Consider the following 27,707-nt stretch of genomic DNA (forward strand, 5'->3'; position numbering starts at 1 on the left):
TTCACCAAAACAGCTGTGCAACTTCATCCAAGTGACTCAACACTCGTTTCTCACTGAAGTATGACTGAACATACAACTCAATTTATCAAATTTAGGACAATTCATTCATTGTTGACGATGTAATAAAAACATTTCCCTTCCTGCTGAAATATCTCACCATGTTTACAAAGATTGAGAGCAAGGGAAGAATCTGTCACAAAAGAGACCTAAAGGGCAACAAAATACTCTACTGATTACATACCTGGTAAAAAAATAATCTGGTAACAGTTGATGATAGCATATGAAGGTAAAGCTGAAATACCGTGCAGTCTTAACAGCTAGAGGTATTGTGCACCAATGTTCTGGCTATCCAACAGAAGATAAAAGGACATTTTTATACAAGTAACCAGAAGTTTCACCAGACAGTCACGTATAAGCATACAAAGATGGAGAAATATTCCACAATATGCAAATGAGCAGTTTGGTTTACATAACATACTGAGAATCATGCATAAGAAACTCTATGCACATAAGTGCATGATCTTCAATGAAAAAACAAAAAATCTCTACAGTTTTTATTTGCATTAATAAGTCCACTTCCTGCTAGGTGGCTGGTAGGAATGTTAAATCCTCAGACTGTGTTCCCTCCCCAGTTGTGAATGCTTAGTATCTGCACAGCTCACCTTTTGCAGGCTGACAAGTCTTGCAGTGCTTTTGCTCTGTTTCATTTGGTTCAAATACTGGTTGTACATCTTGTGTAGCCCCAGCTGTAGTCACTGCTCACAGCTGGCAGTTTAAGCAGGGCATCACTCAGGACCCTTAACCAAATGAAGTCAACAGCTTGCTGGGAACTTCAGTAAACGAATACCAGATCATTTTATAATGCTAAAGACAACTCACTTCAATAGCTAATGAAGTACCCAGAGACAACACGATTTGCACCATTTCCGACTATTCAGGTAGGAAATCCACTAATGGAGTAAGAAACAGAGCTGCTTTGTTCCACCATACAATCAGTTAACAATTTTTATAATGAATCACAATAGTACAATTTACAGTTCAGCTCAAATGTAAAAAAGAAATGGCCCTGCAACACTGCAGGACACGTTTCACCAGCAACAGAACTTCCTGAACAGTTCCCTAAAGTTACTTTTGTCTTCATAGCCTGAAGACTTTAATGAATTCTGCATGAAAACATCTTAAGTCGTAGAACTGGTTCCTAGTGCAGACACGTATCTAAATTCTTCACCTCCACATTTCAGCTGTTGACGCTAGAAGGAAGATCTTCAGCTTAGAAAAATGTTCAGTTAACACTTGAAAATAGATGAAAACAAAAAAATATAGGATATTACAGACTCATTTAGAGACCAGCTCTTTCCAAAAACAGTATAGTAGAAAATTAGAAAAGCTGGTCCTGTTTTTCTATTCAAATACTGACTGTAAGTAAAAAGAATACAGTACATGCAATAATATGAAAGAAACCCTGCCTAACAAATTCAAGTAAACGACCAAGAGTAACTAACAAGAAAGAAAACCTACTTCTTACAATAGACAAGACAAGGTAGGGGACAGTCAGAAGGCACGTGGCATATAGATCAAGAAGATCCCACCACGTGCCCTCACTGGCTAGTCTGAAGTCACATAGGAAGAGGCATACGTTATCCGTCAAAGTAAAACCTGCAAGTGACGTTCACCTCGTTGATTAGATACTTCCCTCCCAGATAAACTGATGAATAATATATTTAGATAAGGGTATAAATACATTCACAAAGAAAAAAAGTGCTGTGAAACAGACACAAGATTTCTCCCCAGGCGCACTGGACTCTTCAGAACCGTTACAAGAGTACACCTGCCACAGAAATCCCACTTGCTCTCACACAACCAAAAGAGATGAAGCAGAAACTTCTTGCACTTGGACTGTTCCTGACCACTTGATTTTGGTTTGTTCTGCCAATTAACCACTCCTTCCTAGAGCAGAGAGATTTGCTGACTAGTACTTGAATGTTACGTTTTATCACAGCCTATCCCGAGCCAGCATCTAAGCCCATCTAACATTATGAGGATTCAGCAGCTCAAAAACACGGCAGGAGCCCAGAGAAAAGGCAATTAAAAAACAACCAATCAACAAACAAACACACCAGAAAAATCTACACACTGAAACAAGAACTCTTCCTCATCATCAGAGCTGCTTGAGAATACAGCTAGCTATGAAATGAGAACAAATGGTCTCCAGTCACATTTTCACACATGCTCCAAATGCTTCCTTACAGCTGTCTTAAAGCAGGTGCACACAATGCTCACAGAAAACCTCAGCAGATCAAGAAAACATTGCGTTTTTCTGCTGAAAAGGGATCTTAGATTTGTGTGCGTGTGCTGTGGCCTTTATGGTTCTCTGATTAACACTTATTTTTTGAATCCCATTTTACCACTATTATAGATTAGTTATATATTCATGAAGAATGCTGTGTTTCTTTTTAAAGACCATGCCTCTGTCCTACTTTAAGACCTAAATAGGCATAATGATTTAAATTCAAAATAATAGAAAAATAATACCAATTTAGTACTAATAGATGGCACTCCTGCAGCAAGCTCTGCTCTTCCTCCCTAATAGCTGGGTTTTGGTTGTGGATTTGTGTTTTTGAGAGATAACAATCACAAAAAAAGTGACTATGAAGCAAACTGACTGAACAGAATTTGCTCAATTAAACCTTCTGCAATAACACCAAGCTTCAGGAACAGACCTGCTCAGTAAGTGATATTCAATATCACTGTTGCAGTATACCTTGAACATTCAGTGACAAATAGGGACCTATCTTATACCTCAGTACTTAAAGTCTTCTGTTGGATGATCCATTTCACATCACTTCAAGAAAAGTGAAAGGAATGTAGAAGTCCTTCTCGTGCTTCAAGCCGTACTTTTCTAGTTGTGACCAAAAATGGGCTTTTTCTTCCACCCAAGGATGAACCAATGAAAACCCATTTATTAAACCAACCTGGAAACAAAAAATGTCTTCCCATATTGAACTTGCACTATAAAAACATGACTGCAATCAAACAAATGCAGAAGCTTGGCAATGAACATAGTAAACACCGTCCAGACTTTTCTTACTGTTTCACATACAGACAACTATGAGCATGCTGCAGAAAAACAACTGTCAGCTAAATGAAGAAGATATTAAGTGCCCTACATACAACTCCACGAACATAAACGTAAACAGAAGTGTTTGGCCTCCACAAAATGTCATGTTTCTGAAAGTGCTGGGGCTTGGAAATCTGTCCTGCATATTTCCAAAAGCGACTAGTTTACATTCTGGTTGACAGGATTAATAGAGTTTTGGACATTAACTCACTTGGGTTGCAATCCCAAAGACAAATTTACGTTGAGCAGTTTCAACTATCCTCCTCATCATCACTAATAAGGTCTCTTTTCTCTACACAGGTCTCTCGTTCACGCAGGAAATCCTCACGAATGGCTTCCAGTTCGTTTAGCTCGAGACGCACTTTCTCCAGGTGATAGGTCCTCCGGTTCCTGATCTGACGTAATGGAAAAGGATTCAGGTCTCCAAAAGCGATACCAGTCAGTTTCCTGCAAGATTATGCAACACAAGAAGATAATCATTCACATTTCTTTTAAAAGTCAGTTCTGTACTCCATTTGTATCAGCACTGAGCATGTAACCGCCATCTCTGGTTTCCTTCACACACCTGACAGATCTCAGATGTTATCAGTACTGAAGGAAAGTTCATTACAGCACTCAGTTTTAAAGTTACTTCAGGTGGTAAAGTGTTCTCAAATGCTCATCAGTTCTCAAAGCCACCTGCAAACTCTATGCAGTGCTACAGCAATTATAGATCCTGACAACACTGAACAGAAGATGTAAGCTTGGCGAATCAGATCATCATCATCTAGGCTGAATACACAGCACACCCTGTCACTCAACTGTATGCTGGAAAGCTCCATCCCAAGCTCTCAAGTTATCCAGGGTAATGAAACAGTGAAGGAGTCCTAATAAAGCCTGGGACAGCACAGACAAAAACAAGCATAGCACAAAACGTGTTTAAGCCAAACTGTGATACATCTCAGGAATTTCTCTTGCTGCAGCAGAGATCTCAGAGGTACTATTTAGTCCAGCCTCACATGACAATATGCACTTCTTTGCGTGTCATGCCATCTCATCCCATTTTCAGTCCCAGAAAACTACTAACCGATCTCCCCAATCAGCCCAAATAGAGTTAACCTGGTTATTACAACTGCAAATAAACAAGTTCTCAGTACTTACTGGGCAGAAAAAGGGGAGCTAGAATTTCACTTATTCTAACTTAATCATCAGCAGAACTCTAATACTAAGAAAATTTGGAGAGTTTAAGAGTAACCTCTTCCTAGCTTTGTAATGCAAGAACCATTCCTCACTATTTATGAACAGAACATACTCAACAGCTTGTCTGCCTTCCCCACATGCTACAGAACAATTTGCAGCTGTAAAAAACCAAGGCAGATGCACAATCTGTGGTGTCCCATCACCTCCAGCATGGCCACACACATACTTTTCTCCATTAGAAAGCTTAAGCTTAGAAAATTATTTTGATGGTGTTTCCAACTCACTGAGAACATTTGTTAACTCTAGGTAGAGCAGTCTTTCTGAATTTCAGTTCTGCCATACAATTTTTTGTCCATCTCAGTATCAGACAGTTCTACGTGCTTCACACCAACTGAATCCTGATGTTGTAAAACTTGTACAAGAAGTGGTAGAGAAAGAAACAGGTGGTTTGGTAAGAAACATGCCTTATTTTACAATAAGATCCTACAAATCAGTTCAGGCATGCACGCTCACATTCCCTAGGTGGCACCACGGCACCACACCATCTTTGTTCACCTACAACTTAAAGTCCCAAGAAGTTACTCATTTACAGACTGGCATAGAGTGCATTTCTACTTAAACACTTCTGATGCACTGAATTCTGGCCTTACCTGAATCCGCCACAGATCAGAACAGGGAAGGAGTGCTTAAACTTGGTAATACCAAAACGAGACTTCTCACAGCAAAGTTAAAAATACTTTAAATGGGATATTTTAGCACTGTATATTTTACACAGGAGACATAAATCATTAAGTACCTTACATAATATTAAGAGAAAAGGAAAGTCAAATGCTTAATCACAGCTGCGCATCTAAACCTGGCTTCCTCCTTCACACACCTTTTCCCACTTAAATTTCTCATGGAGGTATACATTATAGGTTACATTCTTAAGATATCAGGTTAGAAAAGAAAGGCAGTTTTATTTACTGCCTTTAAAAAAAAAATTAAAAAGAGTATGTTTCCCCTTCTCCCAAAACCAAGCACACAAGCACATCCTTCTCCATCATTTCAGGATGTGGAATTGCAAACAGCTCAGATTCTAATATATTAATTTTGTATGGAATTCAGAATCATTCCATCCCAATATTTATGCCAAATATATTTTCAGATATTAAGATTGAAAAGTTATACTGGGACTGATTTAATCTGCTGCTCTGCAGTCCTGAAACCAAGCACTAAAAACGTTTGACCCTAATTTACGTGCACCTTATATCCTATGCATTTAACTTGTATTCCATCTCTGCTCCAAACTACGTGCTTAAAAACAGCCAAAGTTACATGGCATTAGCCTACACATTAGCATTCCTTAATTGGTTTAATTCTGGTAGAACCCAGCTCATGTTTTTAAATACTTTTACAGTAAATAAAAACCTGTCCTTTGTACAACATTTTCTAATTTGAGTCATGTCCATAATGCTAGGTGAGACTCCTTGCCTACAGATGAACTTAAACTTTTCTACCATGATACAGCTGCTAAACAATACCAACCTGGCAAAGTAACCACAATGATCCCCCCAAAAAACTATTATCCATCACTTCTCATTTTGCCTCCTCTCATTTTTGCAGTGCGAAACAGTCATTCACACATTGTTTTAATAAGATTTTTAAATGAGAAGTCATTAGCTGTCTCTCCAGTTCTCTGTACCAAAATTAAGACATAGATGAAATAAATAAGTTACGCAGCAAACTTGCTCTGTGCCCCACCACAAGCCCTTTGCTTACGCAGGTGTGAGTTACCCACCTAGCATCAACTACTGTACGTGTGAAATATCGAAGGTACTTGAAAATGGACATCGAGTCTTGCAGCTTTAAGATTTCTTCTTCTTTGTACTTAAAAAATGCCAGGGCAAACCTGAATATTACCTGATAAAAACAAAGAGAACATTAAGAGCATTCTTTTATTTGAGACAACCCATTTTCATTGTTATCTATCATAAACTCAAAAGAAAAGTGTTACTTCTCCTACAGCCTGCATTTGAACTAATCATTCATATTTGCCTGTCTTCCCTGCCATTCCAGCCCTCATTTCCAGAAGCTGCCAAAAAACTTCTGTGGGTAGCTTGTAATCAGCACAGGCTGTTGTGGAGTTTAACCCAAAATATGATATTGGGTTTACAGCATACAAAACCAACCCCCTGAAGCTTTGATTTCCTAATTCACTTGTAGACCAAAGACTGCTGAACACACCAATAAAGTTACATCAGAGCTAAAATTGTCTTGTCTATTATCTAACAGTTACCATTTTCCCAGCATGTTGAGGGACTGATGTTGGAAGAATGTGATAACAGCTTGTCAACCAAATTAAAGCATAAGGAAGAAAAGCATTACTTCTTTCTAGAAAGACTTCATAAGTTCAGAACTTTGTCGGACTGTGCCTGGCTGCCCTCACAAAAGTGCCATGGTGCCTCAAACAAACCCGTTTGCACAAAGGCTCAACCAAAATCCCTGCATCTAACTGCATGTCAGAACACTCATATGAAGCCAACAATAAGAAACACAACTTTTGTCTAGCTATTTGATCCATCTCCTGTTGTATCCAACATCTGCTTTGATGCTATTACTATGTTTGAATCCCACAATCTATCTGCCCTGATTTTATTTCAGTGCAATTTCACAAGCATGAAACACGTGATAACTGTTAGAACCTCACTCTCTTGATTTGTGCTAGGAGCCCGGATAGCCATTGTTGGTCAACAGGAATTTAGATGTCTGCAGAAATAAAGCAAGTAGTTGCTGCAGAGAAAGCCTGATCAGTGGCATTCAGTTACAACTCATTTTTACGCCTTTTCAATACTTCTAACTTACACTCCTCCTCTTCAGCTTTCACAGTAGCTCCCATTTTCACATAACCCACATAACCCAATTAACAGCACTGTCTACAGTTTTGTTCTTCAATAGTAAAAAATGGTAGGTGGGCAAAAGAAAACTCTGCATTTAGAATCCCTCTGTGTATCTCAAAGTGAACTTGCAAAATTTAGGGAAAATACTGTTTTGAATATTTATGCACATTTCCTCAATTTTTCCTACCAGTGATTGTAACCAACAGGATTCCCATGAAACCACCATCCTCCACTCCCTGCTCTCCATAACAGGACAGTGTCTTGCTACCAGACAGCAACTGACAAACCTAGCTGGTCCAGCTCACCTTTGGTCCCTCATATAGGAACGAGTCCCAGATCTTGAAAAGGATGTCACTGACCACACTGTCCACAAACACCACAAGAAACCAGTTGAAAGTTATGAGAGTATAGTCAACTTTGTACTGTTCAAAATGAGCATGCAGACGTGGAAGTTTCTCACTCATTAAATCCCTGAACACTCGCTGATCAACCTAAAAGAGTAGACAAACATGGTGTTATTGATGTTGAATCACATGTATGTTGGTAAATATACACACAGGGCCACTTCTTTCAAGAGCTCACCGGGAGCCCCAGGACCATCAAGTTAACACTTTTATCTCCACCCAATCCATACACTGCTGCCACAATGTACACTTTCTTTGCTGATGCAACTTTTTGCTTCTTAATCCACCCTATACATACATTGAGTTCCAACCATAAGGCACTACTGCTGCATCAGTGCATACGCACAAGAGCGGAGAAGAAGCTAGGGAGAGATGGAGGAAGGAAGAAGCAACACTCAGAGAGCCAACTGGAAGAAGAGGAGCACAACAGCACGTGTTGCTCACAGCACTACGGAATAAGTTCTCACCCCCCAAATCACCCAGAGAGCCCACAACTCCCCCCATCAGTTTAGTTAACAAGTAGACAACGGGCTACAAACAGGAGCTCCAAACAAGCTACTGTACAGTGCTGTGATTTGAGCTCTTGCCCTTGGTGCCTAGAACCGACTTGTCGACTCATCATACCTCCCCTAGAAGGGGCACCAAAGAGTTCTAGAACAGCTTCTGACTGGCAGCAGTTTACAGAGTCAGGAGTTTTGGTAGAGCACATACCTGAGATCCCAGCAGGGTCTTAGTATAATAATCACGAGGCATAAAGACTTCCACTATTGTTACCAGACACCAAAAAGCATCCTCCTGTTCCAAGTACAGAAGGGCAATTGCTACCAATCTGAAAATAGAGTTTATTTGGAGAAAATCATAATAAACACCAGAAAATCCATTAAGAACAATTACAATACAGCCCTTCTTTCTGTTCAGCAGACATAAATGAATTAACTGGATTTAATGCAGAGATGAAGCAAAGAGATGTCTTCTCAGCCAAACCAAGCATTTTAATTCAGTTCAGTAACAGAACCGAGTACTTCTTTCCAAGAACTAAGGCAAAGTAATTAGCAGTCTGGAAGTCCTAAACCTGCTATCCCCAGGCATTATTTCCTTCCTGATGGAGAGAAGACAGCTCCTCCACTTCACACACAACAACGATTTAAAATTTAGATTAGATTTTTAGTAAGTTTATATTCACTGTGCTAAATTTAAATAACATTTTCATCTTTAAGACCTAATTTTCCAAGACTAAACTTTTTCTAAGAATTTCCTAAATAATGAGAACAAAAGGACTGAATAGAAGCAGCATCCTTTCCTGTTTCCAGTGAGAACCATGAAAGAAAAGAAAAAACTCTATGGAAGGCTTCGTGTTATGGAGAGTTGCTTGAATATGAAACACTTCCTCAAATGTATTTTACCAAGTCAACTTGTGTTATTGCTGTGTGCCAGAGGAACTGCACCACGCACTGCTCCTGACGTTACACAGCTTAACAACATCATCACACACTTCCAAGTCTTAAGAGAATCAAGTAAGGAGTAAACATTTAATTTGCTTTTAACTCCTAACACGCCTGTTTCAGTTAACACCTTCCCTCATTACAGATTTCAGATTTGAAACTGCACGGTCATCACACGTTTGTAGCTTCAGGTGCCCAGAAATCTTACCTGTTGAGCCCTTGGCAATATCCTATATCAGGATTTCTCCATGAAAATGCCAGCAGCACATTTCGCAGCTTCTGGATCCCTTCGGATGTGGGAGAAGAATAATGTTTGTTGTTTGGCAAAGTTCTCAACAGATCCAACTCGATCTGTTTAGATGCAGGATTTTGTTTTTCTAGGGCGCTCTGAAGCAAGGTCTGGAAGTACTCGGGAACAGTGCTGTCCTTGAATTTTTTAACGTGGAGACTGACGCACCATTTCCACACCTTGGAACGATGTTCGTGTGGAATTCCAGATCGAATTAGATTCTTCAGCTCTGCGCAGCGCATCATCTCTCTATTCATTGTACTTGCAAGATAATTTTCCCATTTTACCCCTGCGGAGATCTCACGATTCTCACTGAGAGAAAGAGATCTCAGGTCCAAAGCTCGAGATTTGGCTACTAGTTTCTCTTCCTCATCGTCCTCTGGGACTGTCTGGAAACCATATATATCATATTCACTGAAAGGGAGGGAAAGAAAACAAAGAAACAAACACAGAATGGCTCCTAAAGACGTGTTCAGCAGTCCCGAAACTCCCGAAATCCTACCCTAGGGTTATTTCTAATACCTCTCACACCACTCCCCAAAGTTTTAAGAAGTTTTAATGACCAGCTATTATTTCAGTATTTTTCTAAGGTATATCTTATATTTAATACTTTAAAATCCAAAACTAAAAAGGTTTTGTTCCCATATTGCAATATATAGCACTACACAGATAAAGTGATTTAAGAAGAGGGTCGAGTCCAAACGAGCGCAACCCTTCAGCAGCTAAACAACAGTTGAGTCTGTATTTCATATCTTATCTTAAGAATAGAATTTGTGCCCAAAAGGATTCCAATGATTAAGTTTTTATCTGTGATTGAAAATACAGTTAAAATCCCAAATCCTGCAAACATGCCCCCGCTTGTCCGTCCCCTCGTGGTAGAGCCAGGCACACTGGTCAAGATACAACAATTTTCTCAGGTACAATATGCAACCCATATAAATGCAAGATGCTCTAAGCTGCCACGGACAGTACTTCCTTTATTACTACAAATGCTAATTACATGGTCACACAGTAATTTTCATTCCTTTTCATACACATTTCCTGAAGTAAAATTACCTGACCAGGTGTGGTTTGAAAAACGCTTGTTCTGGCTGCTCACTGGTTTCTGCTTTCAAGGCATCTTCCAGTAACTGTGTGATAACTTCACGAGCAGGGCTCTGCTCCTCAGAGCAAACAGGAGTTTTCATTTCTTGAAGCAAGATCAAGTATTTACTTTCTATCTGACAGAGTTTGGCTTCCAAGCTAGTATACTGCAGGGAACAACATGGAGTATTTAAGGCTTGTCTTCAGGAATTTAGTTTGCACTACATATCTTTTAAAATCAGGTTCTTCTGTTCACTTATGCTGCTTAGAAACTTTTAAGTCAAGAACAGTCATCATTTCCCAAGAAACCGAAGCACATCCTACCAGACCTCAGCTACAAGTATCCTGCCTTAGCTATGGATGTCTGCATGCTTTCTTAGCAGCTCCTCTGCACTCAAATTCCTCTTTATAGAAACAGACTTCCTAAGTTACATTCTCTGTAATATATTGACCCTTTATGCTCTGAAGGTGAAAGCTCTACTTGGAGACGTATCACCAAAACAAAACAAGTACAACACAATCACGTTCTTCCACACATACCCTGGTTCTGCTGTATTTGAAGTTACTGCTACTGCTTTTGGAAACGCGTGTGCTTAGATGCCTAAATTATTAAAATCAATGCACTTCTTAACACTATTTTTAAGTCCATTTTTCAAGAATCTGTTCGGAAAGATCGCTCTGTAAAACTGTGACCCTCTCGCTTTAACACATTTGCATTGTTTCACTTCTGTTACATGGTTATGCTCTTTGAGTAGATTTACAACTGCATCTTTGAAAACTGCTTTAGACATTGCCAAAATGAGAACATGCTTTGTGAGTCTGACCTTTGCCTGCCATTCTCTCTCTCTTGCTTCTGCATTTCTTCGGAGAGCAGAAAGTTCCAAAATCTCCTTATTTAAAAATTTATTCTGGGTCTTATAACCCTGAAGACTGTCCTGTTGATAAAAGAAAGCAAACTGGATTTTTAATAAAGGTACCTTACAGCAAATGCCTGCCAGAGTAAGTATACCTCAAAACAAAGACCAAGCAGCTATAATAGGTATACTAATAGCTACTGAAATCACTGGGATCAAATCAGGTATTACTTTTAGTTTTCACATAAGCCAAACACGCAAGCTAGATATGAGCACAGATGTGCTCTCAGCAGCAGGCAGCTGCTGACTGCTTGCAGTCAGGAGGCAGGAGCAGCCCTGCCAAGCTGCCCCACTGAGCAGGAGAACAGCAACGTGCATGCTGAGCATGCCAGAGGGTTCACAGTGCTGCACATCAGCCAGAAGCACATGCAGTACAAGAAATAGGGGCAAACATCCCTCGGTCTTGGTTACCCTCATCAGTCCTCAGTGAAAGTGCAAGTTTGATGTCTACCTTCACACAGAAACGTAAAATGTTAGTAATAAGAATTCCTCAGCTAACCCACGTGGCTCCAGGCTACAAATACTCCCTGTGAAGCTTGTGGCTATGGGATAAGGGACCATCTCAATGCTGTGCAGCACCTGTGAGCTCTGCTTTCTACTAGCACCACTGATTTCTACAGTTTGCCTTTCGTTTTCTAAAATTTTGCAGGTTCAGAAAGTAAGTCTTTTTATCTACTTCAAATGCCTCCTATTCCAAATGACTTGGAATTTTAATCTGTTTGGAATAGAACATTTACCCAAAGGCAAGTAAGCATGTTAAAGCAAAATGAGTAACTTGAATAACTCCATTAAGAACCTCTGACACATTCACTGAGGTTGGCTGGAGGAATGAAGCGTATGGGTAACATCTTTAGTAGTACAGGTTCTTATGCTCTTCTCTTTTGTCCTTTGCTCTTCGTTCCCTCACTTTCCACCCTTTTTGATGGTTCTCCTTCACACTAGTATTTTCCTCTTACCCTTACTTCTTTTCCTGCTCCTTTGATTCTCACATCACTCCTCCACCATAGCAATGATTAATTACCAAAGTATGAGACACTGTACTACAGCTGTACAGCCCAGCTCAAAGCATGGAAGTTGCCAGACAACAGTTCAAAGCGTAGATTCCAAGCAGAGAAAGCCTCAGGTGATGAGTGTCTTGGAGAAATGCTGAAGTGAACTCCCCAAACCATACAGCAGACTAGCAAGTAGTTTTTATAGGCAGCAGAGATTTCCCTATCCATCAAGACAGAGACATTGCTCTTACTTTTAGTCTGTCCAGTTCCTGTAGTTCCTTATTAATACAAGTGGCCACGGGAGAATTTACTGATCCACTTGGGGAGGATGAATTGTCCTCACATTCGCTGAGTTGGCGAGACAGTTTCATGATCACTTCATCTTTAGCTTGAATAGTTTCCATCAGCATACCCAGCTGCTCATTGAGTTCTCCGACCTTACATTTCAGATTCTTTACCTCCTGCTGAAGACTATCCTTTTCCAAGTTTAGCTTTTCAAGCTGATTGTTGAGACCCAAAATCTGGTCATCTTTTTGGTGCAACAGCTCTAATTTGTCTTTGGGAACCCCTTCACAAAGACGGCTTGCAAAGTATTTATCATATTGGGAAGATCGGACTGTTTGCTGCAGAAGGCGCACGAGTTCCTGAGAATAAAAACAACAAAAACAAACTGAAGAAAAGGAACAGAAAGCTGCGGGAATTATAACTCGGAAATTTGATACCACGTAAAAGAAACCTTTGGAATGTTTAGGTATTCTTGGTGTTTTGTTTTCCTTTTTTGTTTTAACTATAGCACAGGTATGGGAAAGATAACTAAATGCTCTCTACCACAGATGCAGAGAAGATAGGAAGAAGGAAAAACAGGTGCTGCTTGGCTAAATAGACTGTGCAAGTTTGTTAAGAAAGGAGCCTCGGCAGTCTTTGTAAAAGGCAGCACTGACATCTTGTAACTTTTTAATGTTTTGTTGCTATGGTTCTTTTAGTTTTGGACCATTTTTGTCTTCTATTTCTTCATTAAAATAAAAAAGACAAGCATTGTTGTTCATGGGAACACTGAGAACCTGGATCACTACAACATCTATTCACTTCCATGAAAGATGTTCATGGATCCACAAGAATACCAACATAAAAGCAGATGATTAAGACAGTTATGCTGAAAACCCGGCTTGCATCCTTGCTGGCATCAAATCCTGGTAAGAACTTAAAAGAATTAGAACAGTTTTCTGCACACAAGACCTGATTATCTGCCAGGATCTTCCTAGACACTGCGAAAACTTGCTTCAGAGAGTAAGAGACTTAAATAAAACAAGTTAACGAACATAATACAAATGAAATATGTGTCCAGAGATCTAATCTCCAACAGATGTAAAACTCTTCCCTTGTTTAGGGCTTTCTGTAAACAGAGGTTCATTTAGCACCATTATTTTCTAACAACCAACTAGCTCTTTATGTATTTAGATGGCCACAAAGGGTAAACTAACAATTACCAGCCAGATTCATTTGCATCTGAGCACTGTGTCTGAAAGCTTAATTACCTTTTGGCTCAGAAGATCTTTCTTCAGCTTTTCCAACTCTTCTTGCTGGCTCTGATACTTCAGTTGCAGCTCGGAGACTAGTTTGTTGCCATTACCAGAATACCACTCTGTTGGAGAAGAGTCACTGCTGTTCCGGCTTTTGTTTGATCCAATCATGTCCTTTAATGGGCGTCTCGTTTTTTGTGGAATGCGGCCAAAATCAAATGGGAAAGCTGAACTAGTCAGTCCTGCATAAAAGAGCTCCTTCTAGTTCAGTTCACTTGATTAAAAGGCATTCCTAAGCACTCAAATTTCCTTTAAAAATACGTTCACTGGAATTAGACTCTTAACGACATTTACATAGCTCAGTACAACAGTGTTAAACTGCTTTCCGAGTTGCCTCCTGCGTTAGGAAGAATGCACAACTCGGACTCTCTCACCCTCCCAGAACACTTTCAATCAAATGTGTATTTGTGAAATAAAACGTGAATGGATCTTTGTTCCACCACAGAAAATAAAGGGCACTCCCAACGGTAGCAAAGTAAATTTAAATACTTGCTTAGGATTAATCTCAGCACAGTGTTCTTTTAAGATGCATTCCATGTAGTTTCGCCTTCACTTATAGAACCACACAAGAATTCTTAGAGATAAACATGTTTTCTAATGGATGAAATCAATTGGATTTTGTTAAGACATGAAGTGCCCCTAAGGAGCTTTATGTACACCCTCACAACATTACTGCAAGCAGTGGTGACATGAAAGGACCAGCTGCAATATACATAAGCTACCATCTCATCTATGCCTCTCTTCCCCACTTCCTCAGCAGGTCAACGTCACAAATACACCTTAGTAGAGCCTGAAAGCCATTCTACTTCAATGAGTGATGGAAATGAGTAACCAAAAGCCCCAACTTCTCCCTTCATCCTACAGTTCTGCACCCTAAGTGACAGAAGAAAAGGTAACATGTTCAGGGAACCTGAAACAATGGGAAATGAGTTCTTGCAAATTCTGTTCTACCTGAATGGCTGGAGACTCCCAAATACAACGTATGGAAGTTATTTTTAAAGCACTGCACAAAGCCCTGGGTATGGTTTGTGAAGAAACAACAAGTTTTCACTTCATTTCTGAAGATACAGATATCACAATGCACTACATGAAAGGAGGAAAGGCATGAGCGCCTCTTCCTTCCTCCCATGTCTACCTTTATTTCCTTCTGCCAGGTGCTTCCTCTTTTCTTCCAGGGCCACTGAGTCCTCCAAGTCTTTTGGGGTTGGGTCCAGCAGCTCCCACTCTTCACTTGTATAAAATACACTCTTGCGGTTTTCATTATTTCCTTTTCTTAAAGAAGACATGGAGTTTCTGTAAAGAAACAGCAGAAAAAGTGACAGATTTTTCTACTGTGTAATCATTTCATAAAGTGGTGCTTCAAGACAATCGTTGCTGTTGTAACGACACAAATGATAAATAAGCCCACAGACATAACCAAAACCAAATAAAGGCTCAAGGAAAATAAAGCATATCCTACTAAACAACACCTGCTACCAACTGCTGTATGTTTCAAAGCAGAACTTTTTGACTGTAAGTTGATATTTTGGAAAGGTCTTTTGAATCATCCTCCGTGCTACCATTGTTATGGCACAGAGATAAAAAGATAAAGATTTCAAAGCAGCATCTCTTTCATCGATGGGTTATTTCGGCTCACAATTTTAGGATAACAACCAAGCACTAAACAGACCAGCATGCAATTAAAATGCATGTATGTTACTGCATCATATCATCAAACTCAGCATCACCCAAGGGACCTGCTGCAGCTGCTGATGACCAACTCCTTAGCAGCTTTTCCTTCCCGAGGTGGAAACATTGACAATTGATCTGCAAGAACATTTCAGATTCAACCTCTAAATTCCAAACAAATTACTCTATAAAAGACCAACTTTCACACAAACAAGATGAGAATCCCCTACCCAGCTTCCCCCACAACCATCGGGCTGTCAGAGACAATTTAAGTCCACAATTACGTATGATCCATAGTATCAGCACTGCACAGTATTGTCAAGTCTTTCTTCAACTGAAGAGGTTTCCACCTCAATCCTCATAAACCAGCCCAGTGTTTTACATAAAAAGACAGAAAGAAATATGTTAGGTGTCTCTTAGATACACAGTCGTTAGAGACAGAAGTCCACAAAGACACTTGCACTTTGCCAGCCTCATTCTCTCTTCTTATTCTGCAAGCTGTAGGCAGAAACTAAGCTGTATTGCACCTCTGTGATCAGTTTGTAATCCAGTCCTATCTGTGATCAGATGACAAATACCTTGCCAGGCTGCAAATGAACTCTAGGCTAATAGTTATACAGCACCCAGTTCCTACAGTCTGGTTACCTGATTAACAATCAAGTACAAGTCAAAAAATAATCCTAAAGGTTATTAATAAAACTAACAACAAATTTGAAGAAGTTACAGAGATTGAGTTACACAACACCTTTAATTTTCTTCCAGCCTTCTTAGCAATAAAGATCACAATTTCTGTTTGGGGTAAGTAGCCCCATTCTATTTACAGTCAATAGATCAAATAAGATGATGATCAACACATCACCTAAGGCACCTGTAATAATCAGCAGGCATCTCTCCAGCTATTCTCTGAAGAGTGGCTGTTTTCTTGCAGTGCAAGCCCCCAGCTTGCACTCTGCTCTCAGTCAGCTTCTGTACATAGAGCTTGAACAAACACCACTTTTTAAAGAATCTTGAAGATTCACATGAAACAAGTCATAACTCCTAGAAAACCTTCAAACACACGGCCCAAGAATAATCACAGCTGAAGCTGAATTTAGTTAAGCTCTGGCACATCAGCATCACTGCTTTCTCTAAGATGAAAGTGAACTGAATTTAACATAAAAAGCAACACCAAAGAAAGCGCATTCACATTCCTGTGCACAGTATGACAAGTACAGTCTAACTATTTAAAACCTGAACGTATGATCTACTGATTCTGTATTTCTAAATGTTTGGTTATAAGTCAGATTTTATGATTACATAACCTGAGGTCATTACAGCTCAGTATATTTTCCGTATCCTGCACCAACAAGAGATGCGAGAAAGTGATAAATAGCTTTAAGATGAAAAAAATCAGAGTTGAATGTTTGTGCATGCCAGTTAGTACTTGAAAAGAGATTTTATGAAGTAGAAAAAAATGTTTCAGCTTTAGGTACTGTAAGTATACGTACAGCTTAACTCAAAGATACATTCCTCACCTTCCAATTATTAGTTTGTGGCTGCAACTTTGGATGTAAATGCTATAGCAATAGCTTCTCAAGCAAACATATTGTCGATGTGTTTGGGAGCAAAAGTAAGTCTGTCAGTAAGACACACAGTAGCTACTTAACAAATACATCCTCCTAGCAATGCAGAAACCTAGGTATCAGGGATGCCTCAATTCATTCTCTTACACTGGGGTTAAAATTAGTCACAACCAATAGCACACACAAATCCTCTGAAGGGGATCTGACAAAAAAAATAAATCCCCAAAACCACACGGCGTGAAAAAGCTTCACTGTGTGACAGTTTCTCACAGACTTAATTCCATAGATCTGCATGGACTCTAAACTGTTAGGATCACAGCCATAGAGAAAAAGGCCAACTCTTTGATGCTGTGCTAGAACATCTGCTGAGTCACTGCCATGATGAGCAATTCCCTCCACACAAAAGGGCTTCCCAACCCCACCTCCACTGACAGCCTTTCTGCTGTGTTAAAAAGGAACAGCACAACACACCAGCCAGGCAACACTGAAAAGCTTACCCTGACACTGCCCTTCTAGCTAGACTTCCTCAAAGAACATCTGCAATTCAGAAAAGACAAAATCAAGAAGAAAGTTTCAAAACAACAGACATACTCTTAAAATGATCCAATCTAGCACAAATTGCTTCATGGAACTTTCCTTGCATCATGACCAAATTTAAAGTTCTACCAGAGCAAAGTGCCTATGCAAACCCAAGCAGCTACAAAAGATTACAGACTGAAACACTGAAGCAATTCAGACAGTAACAGGTCATCTTTATTAGAACTTAATAGTGGTCTATACAGTCATTTAAAATTAAAAAAAAAATAAGAAGTGCACAACTTTATGATCTTTTAGATCTCCATGCTCAATAGGTAAACTTCAAAAGGGATAAACTCTGCAATGCTGATGAAAGCAAACGTTACTGGCAGCTGAAGAGGGATGTGGTCTAGCTACCAAAGCCACAGCTCTGCTTTATGAATTGCTCTGTAGTACTACTGTAATGTCCTTTGAGTAGAAGCAGAAGGCTCACCTATGTTGGCAAAGTCAAGGAAGCCACAGCAGGAGAGCTGAAAACCAATAGGACTGCTTTCCATAAATCAATTAATACTGAAGAGTGAACTCTTGAAGAGTGAGAAGGTAAAATGTGGCTTTGCTGTCATTCAGAAGGAACCTACCACACTTATGCTCAGAAATTCAAATTACATTCATTTAAAATTGATAGGATTTCAGAAGGAAGCTTCCTCTGTCAGCAGTTATCATTCTCCCACATCACCAACTTACTTGATTTCAGTGCTCCATTGTTTAAGTGAGAAATTGATGGCACTTGGTTGGACAGGTGCAGGCTGGGAAGCTGCTTGCTCCCCTACTAGGTCCGTAGGAGAAGTCTCCACAGCTAGAATATTTCTAGCTCTCTCTGCTGAAGCATTTTGGCTTAGGATATTCAAATCTATTTAAAAAAAAAAAGAGAAACAAATGAATGAAAAAATAAAAGAAAACTTTCAGTAAGTAGAAGAACAGCAGAAGTAATACATTACTGAATCTACTAGTAATGTAGTCAGGGTCTTCTCTTAAAAACTCTTATTTGAGAACTAGTTCTGCTTGTTTATATTTTGAGAAAGAACAATAGCAACCATATAACATAAGCACAGTATCACTGGGGGTGGGGGAAAAGAAATCCAAAAGCACATCACACCTGTAATGTCTCTTTCCTGAAAGAGAAAATCAACATAATCCATCACTAGCATAATAAAACATATGAGATGAAATGAATGCAACCTAACTCAAACAGGTAACTTATTTGCTACCTCATTTGCTGGAGGTGTTCAAGGCCAGGTTAGATGAGGTCCTCAGCAACCTGGTCTAGTGCCTGACCTAGTGGGTGCAAACCAGCCCATGGCACTGGGTTCAAACTGAATGATCTTCAAGGTGACTTCCAACCCAAAGTCATTCTCTTAAAAGTCACATAACTGTGCTAACTGAAGGAACTTGACTAGTCTTCAGTTGTTGTAGGTGTCTGACTGCTTGATTTTTTTTTTGAAGACAAGTTTAACATAAACAGCAGATTCTGCTCTACAACCTGAGCTGGTGATAAACAAAAATACATTTGAAAAAACAAAGTTCACATTTGCATTTGAAAACTAAGTTCACCAACTACAGCACAGAAAGTCAGTTGAAGCAGGAGTAGAGAATAGAGACCCTGAAGGAATACATCAGTAAAGGTGACCCAGGATTAAAGGATGGAGTTCAACAGTTTAAGTGGGTAAGAAAGCTGGAGAAAGTTCACCTGCTTCTTTATGCTGTTAAAAATACACATGGAGCAAGACAAAAAGGAAAAAAAAAAGAAGAGTTAGTTCCATTATCTAAGCCATAATAGGAAGGGATGCAGCAAGAACCATCTTCCTGAAAAACTTGTGCCTATGTGGACATGCAGAACATCACTAGAATATACCAACAGAAAGCCCCATATACAACACACAGCAACTGGCTTTTGTTCTTAAATCACTGACATTACTCACACCCATACTTCCTACAGCGAGGAAGATAATACTCCAGTAACCCTGCAATTTGTGAACGCCTTAAAAGCTATTTTAAGAATAACAATAGTTGAAAAATGGAGACTTCAGTCACAGCTAACGTTAACACTTTGATACCTGTGCTTTGGAAGTTTACTGAAGGCACGAAAAGACAAACACTCTCCCCGAAGGAATCCCTACGCCTCAAGAGCTCGGTCAAGGACAGATCACAATGATTTATCATCAAAAAAGAGATACTACAGACAGTCAGAAAATACACATAACACAGTTTAACTGCTGGCTGTCCTCAAAAGGGATGTGTCTTCTCAGCCCATGCATTCCCAGACATTCCTTGCAGTGTATTCAATAAACTGGACAAACCACACAAAAAAATAGCAAACACACACCACACATCACAGCCCTGTAACAAACTGCTTAGCTTGCTGATTCAGAAAAGCCCAGCCAACAGCTTGGAAGAAACTAAGACATTTAGGCCAGTGATCCAAAGTGATGGGCCTTTTTCACTTCTTTTGCTGGACTCGTAGCAAAGCAGGAATGAGGGCACGGTATCTACACAAGCTGTAGGGACAACAGATGAGTTTCACACCACCTGAATGCTGAGAGTAGCAGAAGGAACACTTCTGGTGTCAAACCATACTGATGCATCCGATCCAACACTGCTCCCAGAAGAGGGCACTCCTGTCTCTGCTACTCTGACTTCCATCTTCAGCTGCTAAACCTTGCTCCCTGCCTCCCACCAGCTCAACAAGTCACCTGACTGCATAGTAAATATATTCCATTCAGCAATCCAGCTGGAAACAGAAGAGAACAAAACCCAGCCCTCCCTCTTGGCTAAGCTTCGACTTGAATCAACTCAGCACAGCATCAGACAACCACCACAAACAATGCAAGAAAGTCTGACTAACTGCCTAGCAGAGTGAGAGGCTTCTGGTACAACGAGGAAGGCTTAAAAGAACAAAACTGTGAGACCATTTCTGACAGCAGCAGTGTATATATATATTTTTGCAGGATACAGTCTGACAAGCTGCGAATCAAATGGGCTGCCACCAAAAAGGTGATCTCAAACCATCCCACTCCACATTCCCACCAACTCTCCTGTGCTAACCCCAGCTCTCGTCTGTCCCTGTAGCAAACCACTTCAGAAAGCTATGCTTGCCAAAAGCCAACCTGGAGAAAAAGCTGTTCCCTGCTGCTTTCACTCCCTGCACAGGTGTAAGGAAGGGTGAGAGCAGCAGTGGTGCTAAATCATGGGAGAGAGCTGAGCAACTCTTCCAGCAGTGGGCAGCTATTAGATCAGCACAGCTGAGCAGGCCGAGCTCCTGAGGCCAGCTGTGCTTGAGCAAGCAGTCACAAGCAACTGCTCCCAAATGAAAGCAGTAAACTGGGTTAGAGGACAACGCTGCCACATGGTCTGACATGGGAGAGCACAGAAGGGAGGGGACAAAGACATCTTTTAACAAAATGAGCAAACTGAAATCAATAAACTGTAACATTTGTTGATGAATTATGTCTGACCTGGAATCAGAATCTAATCCCCAAGGAGCTTTACGAATGTGCTTAACCTGGCAAAGAACGGGATTTCTTAATGCAGTCTTATTTGCTGATGATAGAAATAAGCAACCCATTTTCTGAATGGTCCAGGAATAAAACAATTCAGAAGTGTCTCAGCAGTGAAATCGAAACATTTGTGTCTGACACTACTGTAAAATCCGCTTTTAAACGAATCAAGGGGTTTCAAAAGAGATGAAAATCACACATCAAATTACACTTCTGTCAAATAACTTCAGCAGCACCAACACATGCAAAGTTCAAAGAGTTACTTAATAACAGGATATTACAAAGAACTTCCCAACACAAGCTCTCTATCTTCCCTATACGCTGCGCTTATTGTCCACTAACAGATACTGAATAGAAGCACACGTCATTTTCACTCAGATTTTCCACCTACCAGGATTGTCTTTGGCAACAAGACCTTTGGAAAAGTCACTCGGTGTAGGAGAAGTCCGACTGTCCCTTTTTGCTGCATCAAGGTTGTTACAGTATTCCCACCTCTTCTGCTGAAGTTCCTGAAGCCAGTAGGTCATATCCTGACGAGTTGCAGCCTACAGCACAGAGGAGCAGAGCACTAATGAGATTAATACATCTCTGGTATCTGAAGTCACTAACGCCAAGCACAATAAGGAGACGAACTACCCAGATCTCTTTGCAGGTCTGCAGATCACAATGACCCCAATCAAGGATGACTTAAAGGAAATCACCATTGTACTCAACGTAAGTTGTGCATGTACCCTGACTTCCATGCCAAATCCATTTTCCCTTAGAAGTAGTTGTGTGGGGTTTTCTTCCAGTTTTAGACTCAAACATTTGAGAACATGGCAGTGTCCTGTATTTCACACACACACAAAGCACTGTTCAGGCACAACTACAATTCCACATCACAAAAAAAAGCCCATGCACAGAAAAATTCCTATTTTCCTTACTTCATTTTCTTTGTTACCAGCAGAAGTCAACAGCGTAAGAACGCACTCTGATGTCATCTACTTCCATGACTAACCCTACACACTGTGCTGGATGATGGCCCCCATGAGCTAACCATCCTCTATAGGAAGGGTGTATTAGTAATATATACAAGCCTACACTCATTATAATGAGATTATAATGAAACTGCTCCCCAAGTGTCTGGGGGCATCGTTAGTTAAAAAAAACCCACAACCTGGGCAAATGACTCTGTTTGCTCTTCAGACCAAACTTAATTTCTAGAAGCTTCCTATTCTGTTCACTGCAACTGAAGAGGATGCCTGCGTAGGGAGAGCTGCAGAAGAATGAAGATGCCACTTCCTTTGTACAGAAATACATTAAGTACTACATAAAGCACACAAATGGCACAGATTCATCTTTGTTGCTGACACAAGAACACTTTTGGTCTAGTCAAATGGGAGATCCATTTACCATCATATCTCAACTCAGAGCAGCTAATTTCAAGACAGAGCATTAGCAATACAGCAAACAAGAAGAGATGCTTCCCCAGGGTGCTCTCTGCCTCAGCAATCTGCAATATTAGTTCTTAGCAAACACAGAGACAAGCTTTTATTCTATAATTTGGCCTTCTGTACCCATACAAGCTTTAAGGTCCACACATCCTATGGCAAAAGGCTCCAAAGCACCATTCAAGCAAGGTCAGAAAACCAAGACAGTAATTCCTGGAGCTGATGCTCCAGATCCTCTCAGCAAATCAAATGCATGCAACAACACAGAACATGGGAATCTAATCAGGTAAGCATACGTAACACAAACCAAACAGTGAAATAAACCAATCAGTGACACATGAAGTGAAGACAGTGCAGGTTCACCTTTCTCAGCTGGTATGACACAGCACGTAAGTAACGTTCACTGACTCCAAAATGGAAGTTTTGTCTATTTAGTCTAGCCAGCTCACAGGTACCTAGGGGAAAAGTATTTACCTTAAAAGAAGAGAGGGGGAGAGACCAGTTTACATACGCCTGTGAGATTTGCCAGGTGTAGGAAAATTTGAGCCATCCTTCCACCTCCAGCACCAAAGGATTTTCTCTGGAGGTTTGCCCAGCAGCAAGTTTCCATCTCCAATACATTTGAGAACCTACACTTCCTTCAGATGTGCTCAAAGGCCTCGTCAAGCTACATTTTACTGTGCTTAAGCTCAAGAAAACCACTGCATCTTCAAAGAGCTTCCACTAACACAGGATGTAATATGTAGGTGGTTCTCCCTGCTGACACAACATAGCTAATGAGGCAATACGATGTACACCTGTAATTAACTTCTGCTCATGCCTAGTTCAACTTAATGAGTCCCGTTAACATCCTGTACTGTTACCCTCTTGCTAATGCTGTTTAGTAAACAACACATTCATTTTGTTGGAGCTGCTGCTTGCTGCTGTTTTTCAATTCCCATTTGTACCCATTCTCTGCTAGGTAGGCAATACATACCCTCAAGCTTTTAAGTGATGGCACTGACACACAGGGGTCAGCAGGTACAGATCTTCAGTGTAAAACAGGACTGCAGTCTCTCCCTCCCTCTTTTAAATCATTTTCCCTAGGATTCCTTAATACTCTGCTGCTTCAGCCCACTTATTATTTTACCTCCCTTCCTCCAAATACACTGCCTTCCTTTTCTTTTTATGGATATTTCCACTCCCTTTGAACACTTTTGGCTGAGTTTATACAAGCACCTTAATTATTTACTTAACAAGTTAAAGAATAATATAGGAACCTCTGTTAAGATGACCTTTTGTTTCAATAAAATTGCCTTTAAATATCACGTTGTACTCAACTACTAAGTGGCTCTTCAACAAGACAGAGCCACAGCAGGCCAATGGCACTTTAAGGTAGGCATCGTTTGCAAGAAGAAAACCACCATAAATGGAGTATCAGGAAGGGTGCAGTTCATTTACTTGCATTCTTCAATTAAATAAAAAGAAATAATCAGAGTGATTTTACGGTAGAATAAATGTAATCGTGCAACAGAACGTGTGTGCATCCGCAAGATCACAACCATTCGTTTTGACAGAGAGACATTCTCACAACAGAACAGATCCTGCAACAATGGCAAGAGTGTTCATGTCTTAGAGATGTACTTACATCATCTGACCTGAGGCCTGACAAGGCATTACCATTGGAAGCTCACAGGTAGCAGCAGCAGAAGATAAGGTTACTAAAGAGAGACACAGTTCTGGCTGTTTTTCAACAGAAAAGATGGAAAATGGTTAATGTTTGCTTAAAACCCTCCTCCCCACAGTCCGTGAAGGATGCTGCAGGACCTGCCTTCTTCCAATGCACACATGGCATGAACAAAGGAAACTACTGCACAGCACCATCCCCTGCCTGGACCACACGTGTCAATATTACACTCTGAGGAAGAGACTGAAGAAATGTCAACAAGCAGACATCCCATTCAGAGAAAACATTTGTCACAATCATTTTCTGAACATAGAAATGTTTAAAGGAGGATCACCAGCAGAAAATAAGCATTTCTTAGGACTTACTAACCCTGATGTGTGCAAACAGCAGGTGTTGAGCCAGATAAGGTCTCTGGAAGGCAGCCCAATTTTAGCTAAAGCACTGAAACAACTAACGAGTGAAGCTGCAAGTCTGACCAGCTCTGGAAACCAATCACCTCCCTGACTGAGCCACTTCTAAGCCAGGACCTAAGGTTAGCTCCTAAACCAACACGACTGTAGCTCTTAACATCACAAGAGATGCATGAGCATTCTGTTATTAATCAGTGCCACATCCTTACAGGTTACCAGCAAATTGGAGTAAAAGCTCCAAATTAGCTCTAGTTTCAATTAATTTGGTGTCCTATACTTTCAAGGACCTGGGCTCCAAACTGCAGTGCCTGGAATATTGACTGCTTGGCTACTAACCCTCCAAAAGGTCACTGGTTTTTCTTCTTTTATCAAGTCTGCCTCCAACTCACCCCTCTCCACACAGAAGGCAACCACATGAGCAGACACAGAGCATTACCACTGGTCAGCAGGAGCAAGCACACAGTGCCATTAGCCACAACAGCCATTGCTTTAAAAATAAACTTATGAACAACTCACTTCAGTGCTGTGAAGGCTCCAGGACAGGTTTTTCTTTGTTGTTTTTTTTTTTTTTGTCAGACTGCTATCAAACTGAGGAACCAACTGCAAATATATCATACTGTCCTCAGCTCCCACTAAATTACAAAGACTGGGCAGTCCAGATGATGAAATCATTACATTAACAAAAAAAGGAGGCATTATGAAGAAATAATGCATTCCTGAACAGCACCATCACCGCAATCTGGAATTCCAGTTGCTTATTTCTTACTGCTCTTCTCAGCTGAGAAGACTGAATGAGAAAGAGCAGATCATGAGATCTGGAAATTCTGAACAAGCAGCAAATTGAGGAAAACGAGGCATGTGAGTTAGAGGGTGAAGGCAACATTTGATTCGACTTTCTTCCTCGTGCTCTGTGTGCAATGCTTTCTTCATAAACGAAACCACATTTGTTTTCAACAGGGACTGGATCAGACAGTGGTTTGGTTTTCCTATCCTGAATTCATTCCTGTTTCTACCTAATTTAGCTGTGACATATTTTTACAGGCCCTTAAGATCTACCACGTTGGGCAAGAAAATTAATTCCAGCCTCAAAAATCTTAACCCCTGGTGAACCACACCGCCTGTGAGGTTTTCACTCATTACTTATTTATTATGTAAGTGCTTATGATGTGATACCATTTTTAAAGGCAATTGCTTGGCTGCTTTAATGCAAGTGTCAAAACAATACAAGGGGTAGGAGATACAGAATTACTTCTGTTCTGCACGTTACAGAACTGACCTTGGCTTTTCTCAGTCTCCAGAAGAGAAACACAAAGAGAGCTTCAACTCCCATCAGCTCTTTCCCAAAGAGTACAGCAAGAAGTGATTAAGGAAGGGCAGAGTAACATCACAGACTAAAAGGTACCATGAGAAACATAAGAAAGGAGACCTCCTGGTGCTTACACTTGTGCATGACAGCTGAGGCCAATCTGTGTCTCTGATTGCACACTGTGTCTGGGGCTGCTGCAGTACCCACAGCAAAATAAATAACAAAAGTCACTCAACAGTAGCTAAAGAACAAACCAACCAACTTCTGCACCAAGTCTGCCACATTAACGTCTGCACGACCGACACTCAGAGTACTATGGTGAGTTCACAGAAAGTAACGAGAACTTTGGTTGTGGCTATAGGAAAAAAAAGTCATTTTCACAAGTGATTACACGCACAACTGCTGACTGTGCTGCTTTTCTTTAACTAGATATACTTATGATGATTACTGCACTAGTTTTCCAGGTGGATAATAGTTCCAGTTGACATACTTTTTAGCAAAGTATGTCAATGGTTCCTAATTTTGATAAACGCTTACAAGTACTTAAAACTGTGAAGAAGAAAAAGGTATGTAATCACATTTAGCAGTATCAGCAGTTATTATCATTGTTCAAATCTCTGCTGTTAGATGAGCGGATCAGAAAGACCTCTTCCATTCCCCATAAGGAAGTCTCGCTGTTGGGACTTTAACAGCACGACAGGTCCTTTATAATCACGTACTGAGCAACTTGCTGCCAAAGAGATGCTCTGTGAAACGTGAAAGCGCACACAGATCGCTCCTTGAGCAAAGCGTGTGCATCGAGAACAATGAGAAGTCACGGATTCTCAGGAGAGAGTATTCCTGCTCTCAAGTGGCAGCATTTCTCCGCTTACTTCGCATGTGTCCCGAGCAGCAGCGCGAGCCGCGCTGTTTAGTCTGCTGCCCGCGGGGACCAGCGCGACAACGGCCTCCGCTATCAGGAAGCGATCCTCCCTGCTCTTCCTTCCTCCCAGAGCAGCGAAGAGCGAAGCTATCTCCACGCAACACCTTTCCAAAACAAGCAGCGAGCGGCGGCCCGGCTGCGCTCCCCGGGACCACTGCCCCGCGCAGCCCGACCGACCCGGCACGAGAAACACGGCCCTCCCCTGCAGGACAGCAGCACACAAACGCTCGCGGCCGCTTCTGCCAAGTATCGCTTCTGCTCCCGGAATCCAGCGGCCGAAAGGCAGCGCAGGAAGCCCCGTCCGGGCCGGGGCCGGGTACCGCAGCCCCTCCGAGCAGGGCGGGGCCGGGCCGGGCCTACCTTCAGCACGGCCACAGCACCGCCGGGACCGTGCACCTCGAAAGCGGCGGCCTCGTCCCCCGCGGCGGCGGCGGCGGCCTCGGGCTGGTGGTAGCTGAAGCAGGCGGAGGCGATGTCGATGTGCCCGAGGGGCAGCGCCTCCTGCGGCCCCTTGAAGTAGTAGAGGTAGCAGCGGCGCGGGTCGAAGACGAACCAGCGGCTGCGGAAGCCGCGCAGAGGGCCCTTCCCCGACAGCTTCTGCAGGTAACCGCACAGCTTGGGGCCGCCGGGCACGGCCTGCTCCCCCGCCGGGCCCTCGTCCCCTTCCGAGCCCGCCGCCGGCATCGCCTCTCCTCTCCTCTCCTCCCCGCCGCCGCGCCGCCTCACGGGACTTGTAGTGCCCGCCCCGGCCGCGGCTGCAGGCGGAGCGGAAGGGCCGGGGCCGCCTGCGCTG

The 27,707-nt window shown here is 41.4% G+C and overlaps 2 protein-coding genes across 2 annotated transcripts in view; both read right to left on the minus strand.

Annotated features, from left to right (window-relative positions):
* Positions 1 to 1,292: 1,292 nt before the first annotated feature.
* Positions 1,293 to 27,603, minus strand: TBC1D2B (TBC1 domain family member 2B). The gene is made up of 13 exons (XM_065733534.1): positions 27,275 to 27,603; positions 21,572 to 21,725; positions 18,371 to 18,536; positions 15,016 to 15,173; positions 13,836 to 14,062; positions 12,552 to 12,944; positions 11,219 to 11,329; positions 10,368 to 10,561; positions 9,231 to 9,725; positions 8,292 to 8,409; positions 7,482 to 7,667; positions 6,078 to 6,199; positions 1,293 to 3,565 (listed from the first exon to the last, which is right to left on the minus strand). The coding sequence occupies exons 1-13, from the start codon at positions 27,596 to 27,598 to the stop codon at positions 3,370 to 3,372; spliced, it is 2,844 nt and encodes a 947-aa protein (XP_065589606.1). The 5' UTR covers positions 27,599 to 27,603; the 3' UTR covers positions 1,293 to 3,369.
* The window catches only part of ACSBG1 (acyl-CoA synthetase bubblegum family member 1), a 99,413-nt gene continuing 83,998 nt past the window's right edge, over positions 12,293 to 27,707 (minus strand). The window contains exon 15 of the transcript XR_010622019.1: positions 12,293 to 12,304. The gene's annotated coding sequence lies outside the window, so the exon portion shown is untranslated. The remainder of the gene's footprint in view (positions 12,305 to 27,707) is intronic.

This window comes from Cyrtonyx montezumae, unplaced genomic scaffold (genome assembly GCF_038088225.1).
Source record: "Cyrtonyx montezumae isolate F1298 unplaced genomic scaffold, pur_monq_1.0 scaffold_17, whole genome shotgun sequence".
Classification (NCBI taxonomy): Eukaryota; Metazoa; Chordata; class Aves; order Galliformes; family Odontophoridae; genus Cyrtonyx; species Cyrtonyx montezumae.

Excerpts from the sequence above, each read along its gene's own strand:
- TBC1D2B (XM_065733534.1), bottom strand. The coding sequence starts at position 27,598 with ATGCCGGCGGCGGGCTCGGAAGGGGACGAGGGCCCGGCGGGGGAGCAG. Across the intron at positions 15,174-18,370 it reads CAATGGAGCACTGAAATCAA|AAACTCCATGTCTTCTTTAA; the intron begins GTAAGTTGGTGA and ends GTTTCTTTACAG. Across the intron at positions 12,945-13,835 it reads AAGATCTTCTGAGCCAAAAG|GAACTCGTGCGCCTTCTGCA; the intron begins GTAATTAAGCTT and ends TTTTATTCTCAG.